The sequence below is a fragment of the Enhydra lutris genome, unplaced genomic scaffold (genome assembly GCF_002288905.1).
Source record: "Enhydra lutris kenyoni isolate GAN:26980312 unplaced genomic scaffold, ASM228890v2 scaffoldscaffold18, whole genome shotgun sequence".
Lineage (NCBI taxonomy): Eukaryota > Metazoa > Chordata > Mammalia > Carnivora > Mustelidae > Enhydra > Enhydra lutris.
Window position 1 is genome coordinate 26,932,091 of NW_019154102.1, and position 14,324 is coordinate 26,946,414.

Here is a 14,324-nt window from a genome sequence, read left to right on the forward strand (position 1 = left end):
TATTTCTTTTTTTTTTTTTTTTTAAGATTTTATTTATTTATTTGTCAGAGAGAGAGAGGGAGAGAGAGCAAGCACAGGCAGACAGAATGGCAGGCAGAGGCAGAGGGAGAAGCAGGCTCCCTGATGACCAAGGAGCCCGATGTGGGACTCGATCCCAGGACGCTGGGATCATGACCTGAGCTGAAGGCAGCTGCTTAACCAACTGAGCCACCCAGGCATCCCTGTACCTCATATTTCTAAATAATATTTATCTTTAGTATCTATAAAATAGAAATATTCTGTCATTGATAAAATAATGTATTTGCATATGTAGTTAATAATTATGTTCTGATAAATTTTCAGTAAGAAACACAATGAGAAAGAGAAATGGATACTATTGTTTTTATAGGCCACTGATCTTTGTCAATCTTCATGTTTTGGTGGAGAATTGTATCTCCACATTCAAGGAAGATGCTATGCCAAAATTAAAGAAGCATAAATTTGGAATATTGATTTAAAGTCAGCTTTTATCATCCAGTCATTTGAGGAAACACAGAGAGCCAAAGAGATTACGATTTGCAAAAGGTTAAAATATTGTACTTATAAATAACATTCTTTTACCTTTCAAATCTCAAGATTAGAATCTAAGCAGTGATTCTCAAAAATTAAAAAAAAAAAAGATTCTGGTTAGAGTTCTGTAGACCATATCACAAGTGTATGAAATGGATTGACTATCTGGCAACTGGGGAAGGGAAAGAGGTTGAGCATAGTAAGTTCAGGGCTAATGACTCTGGTCACTCTTTGTTGCAGGTCAGAAATCACAGTGGAAATAGCTACAGCTGAACTGCCATTCCTACTTCAAGAGGAAAAATGAGATCCCCAACTGGCATGGGCCTAGTGTCAGTACTTAATTGCCAAAGACAAGATAGGCATAGATACCATAAGAGACAGTAAAGTCAAAGTAGTAATCAAAATAATGTGACTCAAAGGATCCATGGTGTTGTCTACTTGATCATGGTGTCCCTAGGAAAAAAGTACTTGAGTACTAATTCCCACTTGATCAGTATAAGTAGGTCAGATCTAGGTCAAGTGAACAGAAGTATAACCTGAATCACGAGGACAGTGCCATGGCCCCATAATTAATTCCCAGACTTGAGCCAGTTTGCAGATCCAGAAACATTTAAATGAAAGGTCAGATCCCCTTGAGGAAAGAAAGACAAAGCTACACTGTCAAAATGTATACTCAATCTCTCTCCTAGCCTTTCCCAAAGAGAGAAACAGCTATTTAACAAAGTGACTATGCATTGGGCAAAGTGGTGTAATCAGTTTTGGGGTCTTACTGGAAATTGACTTGGAAGTGACACTAATTCCTGCAGATCCAAAACATCACTGTGGTCTCAGAGTTAGATTAGGGGCTCATGGTGATTGATGGAGTTTTAGCTCAGATCTGTTCCACAGTGGGTCTAGTGGGTCCAGTGGGTACGTGGCACCATCCTATCATTATGTCCCTACTTCCAGAATACATAATTGGAATAGACATATTCAATGACTGGAAGAATCCTCATTTTGGAATAATTCTGCATTTCCAATCACCATGAAAATAACATACTATTTTCTCCAGAAAAGATAAAATTTTGTCTTTTGTCTGTGGGGCATTTGTTTTTGTTAAGGACATGCACTAATGGTGCCCTCTATTTCACAGCACACAATGGTATCACAGGAGGTATTATTCCATGGGGGAACTTCAAAAGAAATGTATTTCACATTAAAATATATTACAAGTATGGGGACAAAAATAGGAATTATATAATAATCTATTTATGCAAAAATAAGAGCCCATATTATATTAAACCAAGATACATACTTACATACATCAAATCATTAAATATTATGTATTTTTGCTAGAGAAATATCAGGTCTTCTTAAAAATACATATTAACTTCTTGTTATGCATAAACACTTTGGGGAAAACTAAAGCTGCCTCCACTGGTTAAGAAAATGAACTGAAGGGCAATACTTGATCAGAATGGAAATTTATAAGTTGTTTCTATAACCCATTTTTTTCCTTAAAGTTAATACTAATAAAAGAACTGTAAATGCTACTTTCTTTGAAATGTGAATAAAATGTTCAGCCAAGGGAGTATTTTACAATTCTGAGGTATTATTTATATATTAGTGTGTCTGGTACCCAAACTAAATTACAGCTCAGACAAGGGACTGAAAGGTCAGGTTTATTATTCACTTTAGTAAAAATGTAACCACAACACTTGTTTCTACATCAGGGAGTATTATAACCATCATTATAACTAATAATAACAATGAAAATAATACAGCCACAATGTATTTTGCATTTTTCAGTAGACAGTAGGGCTTATGGCTAATAATCATTTATATTTACACTGAAACTTTTTATGGAGGAGTTCAGAGTGGTTTTCAAATAGTAGCTCATTAATCATTTCCACAAGTTAGTTGGAAAGTTATTATCCCAGTTCAATAGATGGAAAAATTATATCACAGAAAGGTCAGATACATATTTACTTGTCCAATATTACAGAAGTAAAGTGAGTCCGTTTCAAATATCTCAGACCTTCTTTTCACCCCTTGATCTAACCACTGGACCAATGCAATTTTGGTCCATACTATGGTTTGACCGTCAACCTAAAGTACTTTAAGGCTGACCTCTCTGCTATTACTTTTACAGACCTATAAACACAGAAGAAAATAACAATTTTTCATCTGTGGAGATCATACTAAAAAAGACTCAGACACAATTAATTCATATTTCTATTTCTTTTTTAAGTGTTATTAGAAATATTTAACAATGCTGGTGTCAATTTAAAATTGTAAATATCAAAACCTTAATAATGAAATGCATAATAATTAAATTTATGCTGAAAGAAACAGGCAATATTTTCAGGGCTTCGTTTGAACATAAGCACATTTAATAGGAGTTACTTAAAGGAAACAAGAAATCAACTCTTAATAATTCCAACCCTCGCAAATAATTAGATCACTAGGAAAAAATGAAAGAATCAATGCTTCAGTAAATGTGACCTGAGAGAGGAGGGAAGAATTAAAAACAAGCACAGAATTTAAACTCAGACTGTTTCTTGTTTGCTTTTAAAAATCAGTGAAATTTCAGTGCTTTATCTGATAATACTTCATCTTAAAAGAAGACAGTGAAACAAAATTGTTAACCTTTAAAATGATAATATACCATGAATATGAATTAAATAGAACTGACTTTCTAAAATAAAATAATTTCAGGTATTTTTCCTCTTTGTCTAAATAATTTGTTACTCCAAAATTAACATCTATATAATTTTTCACTAACCTTGAAAATGACCCAAAAGTGAAATCAGTTCATAACTCTACACATTCCTATTTGGAAGTACATACTTGCTTATGAGATCCTAAAAAAGAGTCAGTTTTCTTAAACAAATCCAACTATATTCACTTTAGCTTGTTTGCTTTGAAAATTTAAATATACTGCAAAAAAATTTTTTTTAGTTTTTAGGCTCAATGGGATCTGAAGATTTCAACCACCGAAATATTAAGTAAAAATGACAATTATACATTTACACAGGAAATTTTGTTTTAATATTATAGTTATTTTCTTTAAATTTTTCTTTTAAAATCAATGTGATAAAAATGTGTAATGTAACATTCTTCCACTAGAAGAATTTACATTTAAAAAAAAATAAAAGAAAAAGATGACTCTTCTTGCTAGGTTTAATGATTATATATCTTTACCCTTCTGAGGACTGAGAATTCAGTAAATATTTAAAAGATTAAAGTAAAGGAGAGAATAGAACTTTCCAAGAGATGGTGATATGGACATCCAAAAATTCAGAAAACAATCATGATAAATGACAGAAGAAACAAAATTATGATGTCTAAATGGTTTTAATGTCTCCCCAAAATATTTAGTTTTGAGGCAATTCATGTGAATTGGACAGTAGTGTCTATTGAAAAGTATAATTGATATTACTTTAATATCTGTATACAATATACATCTTAGCCTTTTAGAAATATTTTTGTGGGATATATGGGTCTTTAATTGCACATGGTTGCTTAAATACAATTGTATTTCAAAGTTACTTTTGTATATATTTAAGAAAATCATTTATATATTAAAATATAGAGATCTCATTGGCCTGTACAAAAAAATGCTAAATACCATAATCTTATTTAGTTATGCATGTGTTTACTACTTATCTGGTCAGGCATCAGTTCTTGTTCAATGTGTTCCTTTTAGTCAAACTTAATTTTTGGACAAGATTTTTTTTTCTGAATTTATAAAAAATTTTCTTACCATTACTTTAACCATTCGTTAATGCATATCAGTTTTACCGCCCTTTCACTCCCAAACTTTAGCTTTACAAGTATTGTAAGATTTGACTTAAAGTCAAACATCTTACTCTTAAAAAATATTTTTCCCACATCTACATTTGCTTAAGCCTTAATTTCTCTTGACAGTGAAAGCATTATTTTTTGAACTATTTAGCAGGAGTATGAATCATAGTGTTTGCATATATTGAGGAGTTTTAAGCATATTAAAGCAGTTTATAAAAAATCTAATGATTTTGATACCACAGGAAGTAGTGTGGTTTTCTCAACTTTCTTTAATTTACAGCTAAATTTTTAATGGCTTATGGAGCGCCTAAGAAAAACACCATCATAATTTCTCTTTCATTTTAACAATATTGAGATTTTATTAAATTGACCTGATAAATGATACTTCTTTTGGTACTATAAAAAGCAATTTTAATTTTTAAAGCATATTTAACATCATTTCATGCTTTTCACTGATCCAAAGTCATACTAATATTTCAAAACTCCCACTGTCTGATGATACACAGGTTGCCAGTGTTTCACTTTGATTTAGTGATTCATGAATCTCTAGAGACATGAAAATTCTGATGAGTCACTAAGTCCCCAATGCTAATATTACCGAGCAACTTCCAATGCATAAAGCTATCTATAAATGTAATTCCTGAGACTAGGATGAGTAGATTTTATTGAATACAGAGAAGTCTCAAGAAGAAAAACTCTGAAATTATATGAAGATCACTGGGGTGTATCAAAAGCTGTACATTCCTAAGACCATAATGTAGTCAGACTTTTCAATTTGGAATCTTAGTAAAATTTTGTCCATGACATGCTAATGTAAACTTATTCTAAAAGAAGTAATTGAAGCCCTTATCATCAGTTTAAGATCTTTCCTAAATTAACTATGTCAGGCTTTCTTGGAAACTGTCACTCTTCACCACTACCATTTGCATATTCTAATGAAAGCTCTATTCACAAATAGATTGTAATTGAATCAGATTCAGACAATAGATTTAAAAAAAAAATCAGTCATATTTTAAATGCTCTCAAAGTAACTAGTTACTTGCCAGAATTTAAAAGATACATAAATTTGTGTGTGTGTGCTGGCATATATGCATATGCACACATGCATGTGTATTATGAAGTTTCCCCTCAAGCATAAAGAAATTATAATGTTCCTCACCTGAGCATGCCAATTTTTATTAACTCAAGTTCTTTCTTTCTCACTGACAATGAATATAAATAACTCAGTTTTTCCTCCATATCCCATCTTGCCCTTTTAGTCCTGAAAATGACCACAGAGTTTACAAAGTTCACTAGTCTAAGGAATGCTTGGAGTTGGGATATATTGTACTAATTGCATACACTCATTTAGTGATGGATCACAGAGAAAGGAAGTGACTAGCCCAGAGTCACACCAAAAATGACAATGTGTAGCTTAAATTCTGTTTTTTGAAAAAAAGAAGAACATTAAGACTATCTAAACATGAAATACTAATAATTTCAGAGAGGTTTAAACACTTCTCTTAAGAAGTATGTTCCCTGACGAACAAATTCTGATAATAACAACCCAAGATTCTTTCACGAATATTTCAAATGTCCAAAACAGGAAGGAACTTTAATGGAAATATATTTCTCTCTCTGTGTATATGAACACATACACATACATACATACAAACACACACATATACACACACATAAATATACGTTATGTGAATATACAAAGCAGAGTTTCCATTATAACATTTTGACATAACACAGCAGTAGTAAGCCACCAAAATGAAGTTTATTTTCTATAGTTTTGTATTGGTAAAGTATAAGTTAAACTCAAGGATATTGGGCTTGCTTCACTTAGAAATCCTCTTTGAACACATTACACTTTTTAGTTCTTAGAAATTCATTTAGCATACTTTATTTTTTTTTTTTAAGATTTTATTTATTTATTTGACAGGGAGAGACACAGTGAGAGAGGGAACACAAGCACGAGGAGTGAGAGAGGGAGAAGTAGGCTTCCCACTGAGCAGGGAGCCCTATGTGGGGCTCAATTCCAGGCATGAACTGAGCTGAAGTCAGACGCTTAATGACTGAGCCACCCAGGCACTCTCATTTAGTATACTTTAAAATGCCAATTTCTAAAGTGTAAAAAGAAGTTAATAATCCCTCTTAAATCAATAGTTAGGATCTGACATAATACATTTAATAAATATAAAGTGTTAGAAATGGTCTATACCACCTACTGCATAGCAGTGAAAGAAATAACAGAAGCCCAATTACAACCATTATATATATATTTTACTTGATTTTGAAGAATTGTTTACTAAAATATCAAATATTTGGAAAATAAATATCTAATGTCACCTATACTCCTATTTTCCTAATGGTAGCCCTATTAGCATTATGGGATCACTAAATTTTATATCTCAATTAGTTAACTTGTAAAATCCATTGGATAGAGGATTTCTTTAGAAACCACTTTCATTTATTTATTCATTTTAAGGTTTCACCAGTTCCATTTTTTTTTAAATTCGCAAGAGAAAGTGTTCTCTCCTCTCCTATATTCACAATGACTAATTTTATAAAGATCCTTGCTATTTTCAGTTGATACAACATATCCTAGAAAAACAGGTAGTCACAATTTGTTCTGTATAAATTTAAAGTAAAATTTTGGTAGGCATAATAAAGTAACTTCATAATTCTTGTAATACTTTTTAGCGAGATAAAGCTACACAAAATTTCACAAACTATTTTCAAAAGTATGTATTGCAATTGTCTCTCTCTGTCTCTTTTTTTTTTTTTTTGCTATTTTTTCTCTCTTAATAACAATTTACTAACCTTTAGGCAAAGCTGTACCCTTTTGGCTTTAAGTTCTTTCTGAGTACATATTGAGGACAGACAAATTAAATGATTGAGTTCAACCAAGCACACTGCTCCACTCAAGGTATGATGATTGAGATGTAAATATCTGTTAGAATTGTGCCATATATCATATTAATTATTCAGAACTATCTTCTTTGTTCTTCTTTTATAGATATAAGAGATTTTTATTGCCTAAAGTATTATAATATTCTCCTTCAAAGTACTAGCATAGAATGTGCATGTGGAATTTTCAAAATTATAACTTACAAAGAATAGAGCCAAAGTTATTCACTTATTGAATGTTATATCTGTGTGTTAGCTCACAGGCACCATTCTAATTAGGGGTCTTAATATTTTTATTTTCTTCTTAAAAGAAATAGACAAAACAAATATTTTAACTGTATTTAGATCATGGTAACTATTGTATAAGTGGAATTTTCAGTTTAATGTAGTTTTTTTCCAAGGCACTATCTTAGAAAATTAGCATTTAGTGCTAAATTTTCTAGTTAAATATTTATGGCTTTATTGGGTAAAGTTTGGTGTTTTGAATTTAAAAAAAAAAAAAAACCCTACCTCACAAAATTATATTTTAAATATATTAATGACTATTTTTCTAAGCTATTGATATGTGAGGTTTATAAAAACACCAGATTAAAACTCAGCATACCTCTATAGGCTTAAAAAAAATCATAAACTTGGACAAATCACTCTTCTCTCTTGGCTTCATTTTGTAGAAAAATTTTCTCAACAGGAGAAGTTTTACTCTGTGGTGACAAAGACATAAGGAGAAGTTATGGTTGTCATCACAGTTTCTAAGAATTTGCTTTTTCTCATTTCTTTGTTTACCTGTAACTATAATAGATTGAACATCCTGTCAGAAAAGGGGAGCGGTTGCTGCAATGTTCTTACATGTTTGTGTTTCAAAACAAGTTAACATTCATTCAAATCTAGCTTCACTGGACCCCTTGACTTAATGGTCTTAAATGGATAGCCTATCATTTTTCACTTTTTAGGGCATGGAGAGTTTGATCTACTTTAGCAAGGCTGCCATTTCAATTCTCTTCATTACAATATTTAATTAAATTCTTCATTATTTAATATCCTAACACCACATTCAACTCCAACAATGCCACTGCAATTCCATGAACATAAACTCCCCTCCATAAAACATATATAGTATCAACATGTGTTTTGAAACACGCTTTTATGGAATAAAACACGCTTTTATTTTGTTCCTATCATGGTAAAGTCTAGGGTATTTGAAAGAATAATCTCTGGAACTGAAGCTCTGTAAGTTTTAGAATCACTATACTCAAGTCCTAGTTCTTTAAGAATCTTTCTTCTTTCTTGGTGATTATTCTAAATAAAAATCACCTTTCTACTATAAAAGTCAAGAGAAAATGAATGGACCTGGATTTTCTTTTTCTATTATTAGCCTTTAAAAGGATCTCAAAATATAAAGAGAACCTAGAATAAAACAAGATGAACTTGTTTTACTAATATTCATGTATAGTATATAAATATCAACCTGTAATAAAAGCATCAAGACTTGTTAAGACTTTCATATAAAATCTTTTATTCTCTTTAATTTTTAAGGTCAAATGCTCATACAGGTTTCTCTTAGGGATTTATTATTTGGGATTACTTTTCTTATTTTCAATTATACACAGAAAGAAGAAAATGAACTCTGTAAAGAATAGTTCAGTATTCCAAATTCTACTAGGTTTGAGAATATTTCAAACTCAGTGCCTTGTCTGAAAACATTTTCATTAGCATCTGCCTTTAGGACTATAGAAAAACTGGGTATATATTATCAAAGAGCAAATTATTTTTTCCAACTACTATAACTAGTAATAAAAGGAAAAATACTCATTCAATACTCATGAAAACTTTCCTTTGAAAAACTAATCCTCTAAAATCATATATTGAGACAACATACTGCCAGAACTTTCTCTTTCTATTACTTTATTCCAGCAACAAGGCCTTGGCAGTCACGTCTTTGTACTTTTTGATCAATTTTACCACACAAAGAACAATTTGCATCCAGTACTACTTATCAACAGGTTGGAAATCTGTGGCTATTTTCTACTCCTAAGCATGATACTATAACTGATCTTTAAAATTAAATAATCAGAAACTGGATCCAAATACATTCTCATGAAAATGAGAATAATGTAACATGGAATGCCTTGATTTCAAGCTAATGTTACAGAAAGGGAAAATATCCAGAACTCAAATCTCTCTCTCTTTATTTATAAATAGTTGCATCACTTAGTTTTGGATAAGTTTAACAAGAATACACATTATTTCTTTTGGGGATGACAGCAACATTGACAAACAGTCCCTGTTATGCCTGTCATTATGTTATTGCTAAATCATCCACAATATCATGACCTGATTTTAGTTGCCAGGGACATTGTCAAAACATGGTATTTAAGTATTATTCTGATTACATACAAATAGCTAGCACTTAAGAAAACCTATGAAAAGTGATCTATGTCCAGTAATTAAAAAAAAAAAAAAAAGGAAGGAAGGAAGGAACCAAGGGAAGAAGGAAAGAAGGAAGGAAAGAAGGAAGAAAGACATCTTTAAAAGCCTAATACAGTTACACAGTAGGCCTCTGACATTCTCTATGCTGGTATAATAACTAAATGGCAAGTAACACAGAAACAGTTATCCTTGTGAGATCCCTGTTGCATGCTTTAATTATAACTAAAAATTTACAGCAAAATCAACCCTTGGGTAAATTGCTCTTTGGTTTAAATCTTCGTTACCTCCTGGAATTTTGGTAAAATCATTTTGTTTTTAAATTAAGCTGGTCCCTCCTTCTTTACTCCATTACAGAAGTCAAACAACAAGAACCAGACATTAATTTTAGAATGAAAAGAGTTTTGTGTATATGTGTGTTTGTAAGTCCAACCCCTGTATACAAACTGTTAAAAAACAGATGTTTTAACATAGTGCTTTATTCCAACTTAATCTCATCCTTGAATGAACTTCTTTCAAGTTTCAACCATTAAAAAACAACAACAACAACAACAAAAAAAACAACAGTCAATTTCCTGGTGGTTGTAATTTAATTAAGTAACCTTTCACACTGAGCAAAAACCCAAAAGCAAAAGGGTCATTAATCTTTCTAGTGATTAGAGACACCTCTAGAGCTTCAAACATTTACCTCTCCTTCCCCGAAGTAGAAATGCTTTTAGGAGGATCATGGTTCATACCTCGCATTCCCTGGAGCCAGAGATGGTATATGTGCAGGGCCCAGATCCATTAACGGATATATCCATGGTCTCAGAGTTTGTAGGCTTGTAGTCCACATAATACTCCTGTAAAGGGGAATTCATTTGTCTTTCAGACTCTCTGGTCTTTTTCCGCCGCCTCTTCATAAGAGAGTGCTGCTGAAGTTGTTTCATACTGGCTGGGTAGCGTTTCCAAGACACATAGATCACCAAGAGGATCATGGCCACTGAGAGGAACAGAGCCACACTCCCTGCAATAATTTTGTGAAATGAAACATGCTCATACTCTTGCTCTGTGCCAGGAATCTGAAACCCTGGGGAAGGGCTTGGTGTTTCAAGGGTGGGCTGGGTAGGGTCAGATTTGGAAAATGTAGGTTTAGGGATAATCAGAGGCTTCTGGGGCGTTTGGGGTACCAGGTGTGACTTTTCTGTGTTGACCACCTGAACTTCAGAGCAGATATTATATGTTTCCACTGCATCACTAACCTTTTCACCTTGGATATGCTTAGGTCCTGCACATATCATGGTGCTTTCCTTATTTCCTTTGAAATTCTTAAGCCAATAAAACAGAGGACATATGCTCCTACTGCATTCCCACATATTTCCAGACAAAGTGATGGATATTAATGATATCCATGCATTGACAGTTTCCTGTGAGATGTTGGTAAGCTTGTTGGAATCCAAATTCAATTTTTGCAAATTGGGTAGACATTTAAATGTGCCCGGCTCAATTCCTTGGATGTCATTCCCTGATAAATCCAAGTTGTGTAAGGAACTCCAAGTCCATGTCAAGCCTTGGCTAATGGAGCGAATCCTGTTCCACTGTAAGTAAATTGAGCGGAGATTGAAGAGACGTGGAAAATGAGCAAAATTGATCTTGGAAAACTGATTGTGCTCCAAGTGGAGCTCCTTCAACTTCAAGAGGCCAGCAAAAGCATTTCGGGACAAGCTTCGAAGACGATTGTAACCCAAATCCAGAAAGTCAAGATTTCGACAGTCTTGAAAAACTCTTATCGGCACAGTCTTTAATGAGTTAGATCTCAAGTGCAAAATGATGAGTTTACGAAGACCTTTAAATTGTTCCGACTGCAATGTCTGAAGTTTATTGTAGGAAAGATCCAGATTGCGGAGATTGGGAACTGGGTGAAATGTTTTATTGTGCAGATAGGTAATTTTGTTGGAGCTTAGAATTAATTCTTTCAGTCTACGGATCCCTTGAAATGCATCTTCATCCACTGAGCTAATGTAATTATGGTCAAGATAAAGCCATATAAGCTGGTTAAGGCCGGCAAACTGATTGGATTTGAGTTTCTGAATGCTGTTGAACCTTAATGATAAGCCTTGTGACCCTCCAGAAATGTTCTCAGGGATATCTGCGAAAGCATGAGACTCACAGTATACAATTTTGCCATCACATCTGCAGTTCTTTGGGCAAGCTCTCTGAGCCCCTGTGAGCATAACAAGCAGCAGTGTAGGAAGTAGCACTAGCACCACACGCATGCCTCTCAGCTGCGTAATTAAACGGAAACCTACAATATTAAAAAAGAAGACAAATGCACATTGTAAAGCTATTAATATAAATCACCACCAGCTTACCGATATCAGGGACATTTCATCTAGTGTAGTAATGGGACAGTTGATATAAGAACAATGTATTTAACATTTGAAGTCTTGTTTTCTTCAGTGTTGCATGTTTGCTACAATGAGGTTTCCTTCATTCTTCCTTGATTTTCAAATCACCACAGTGCCGTGAACTAAAGAAAAGCCTTCCCGAGTTTCATGAGTTCTTATGTTCATCAACACTGAAAAGCACACAGCCTGTCTTATCACTTAATGCCAACACTGTCATAACAACAATATTTGGCTAGTCACGCTGTTGAACATCAGTATTAAAAGGGAAGAGTACCAAGTCTTCTGGTAATGGCAAAAATGTGACTTAGAAAACCCTATACTTGTACATCTTTCCTAGTTGAGCAAACAAGCTTTGATTTGACAAAAGAGCTTCAGTAAGCTGTCAAGGTAACCCAAGTTTGCCCTGACCGAAATTGTATCCTTATTGCATAATGGAGTAACAATGCATGAGCTCGAAAAAATGGCATTGGGACAAGTATGGGCAGCCAATGAAGCAGTGTATGAAGACTAATAACAGTGCATGGTACTCTCAATGTGTTAATGAGCATATATGCTCTCAGCATTCAGGAAGATCTGCCTACTGTGGCTCCCCTGCCCAGGGTTATACCAGCTCAGAACCAAAACTACTGATATAACGCAGAACAGTCCAAAGTTAAGATTGTCAAATTCTTATTTGCATAAAATGCAAAATAATCTTGTATAGTATTAGTTTTGCTGTTATTTTTAATAGTTGCTTTTGCAAATTTGTGGGATAAACAAGGAGTGAAGCAGTAAATTACTACATCCCCTCCCCTCCATCCGGACCTGCTCAAATTTCTCACTGACTTTTTTTTTTTCCTCCCCTACCTCTATTAACTTCAGAAAACCTGCAAAGTTGTAATGTATTGGAACTTGTGCTGCATTTCCAAATCATTGCATGGTAAGGGACTTCTTTCCTCTGTCAATAGTAGATTTATTATTTCTTAGCGGTGGGGGAAAAAAACCCTCTGTGTAGTTTATTTCTCTTAAATATTCATATTTTAACCAAGAGGCAATCAGTCAAACCTCTAATCAAAAAACTCTCCTTCTTTTACTCAACCAGTTTTTTGTTTTGTTTTGTTTTGTTTTTAATTTGAAACCTGATCTTGCTCTCTGTCCTCTTGCCAGCTACAATCTCATTGAAATACATTCCAGCTCTTCCAGACAGGAGAAAGGGGGGAAAAAAGCCAGTCACACTTGAAAAAATAAGACTGGCAAATGACTGCTGGAAATTTGGAAGCTGTGATCAGCATACAGCTTTAAAGATAAAACAAACCCTTGTGCGACCTCTGATAAAGTAACGACCCCACCCCTACACACACGCAGTAAAGTGTTAACAATCTTCCTGACAGCGACCAGAAATACAAGCGTGGTTAATATTATCAAGAAATAGAAGCAAACACAGTATTTATCTCATGCTCAATTCCCACGCTGTAGAAACACATACAGAAGAGACAGTCTTAAAGATATTTCTCTAGAGTCTGTTTAAGTCCGTGTTATGCATTTACGTATTAAAAAAAAAAAACTACTAAAAGGAAAACGATCTAAAAATATAATAGCAACTATACTGAGTCAACTGGCAAACTCAGAGGCTGCTGCTTTTTGCCTGTTTTCCCGTCTTTTATCAGCTAATGCCGCGACTGAGAATAGGAAGCCAAGAGGATCAGCTTTGGTAAGAAGGAAACAACAAAAGTTCACTTACCCATCCTTTGTCATCCAAAAACGGATCCCCCCTCTCTCAGCTTTCTTCTTATTTGGTCTCTCTTGCTGAAACCACCACCACCTTCATGACACAGTGCGGCTGTCATTCACACCATTCTGATCCCGCATGTGAGCTAGCAGCCCCATACAAACTTCCCCGGAGAGGACAGGCAAAAAATATATATACATATATGAAAAAAAAAATTCAGCATGGGGTGGGATGGTGGGGGTTAGGGAGAAGGAAGCCGTTGGGGGGGAGGGGGAGGGCCTCTAAGCTCTGAGGACCATTGTGTAATTCACCAGAGACCCATCAGCAGTAATTGGCAATCTGTGCAAAAAAGCTACAGCCCATTTCGAAGGTAACCAACTTCTCTGTAAATAGAGAGGTAAAAAAAAAAAGTAAAAGAAAAAGAAAGAAAAGAAAAGAAAATCTTCAGAATACCTGGCATTCCTTATTGTGCTGGCTTTTGCCATTCCCAGATAAAGCAATTCATCCTCTGGATTTTCAGTTCTTGAAGCAAGTAGGCCTCCTGTGCTGTATGAGACCCCAGTTTAAAAGCTATG

General features: G+C 33.9%; 1 protein-coding gene across 1 annotated transcript; it reads right to left on the reverse strand.

Moving 5' to 3' along the window:
- Positions 1–10,201: 10,201 nt before the first annotated feature.
- Positions 10,202–13,914, reverse strand: LOC111148120 (leucine rich repeat transmembrane neuronal 4). The gene is made up of 2 exons (XM_022504538.1): positions 13,762–13,914; positions 10,202–11,938 (listed from the first exon to the last, which is right to left on the reverse strand). Exons 1-2 carry the CDS (start codon positions 13,763–13,765, stop codon positions 10,386–10,388), a joined length of 1,557 nt encoding a protein of 518 aa, XP_022360246.1. The 5' UTR covers positions 13,766–13,914; the 3' UTR covers positions 10,202–10,385.
- Between the last annotated feature and the right edge of the window lie 410 nt (positions 13,915–14,324).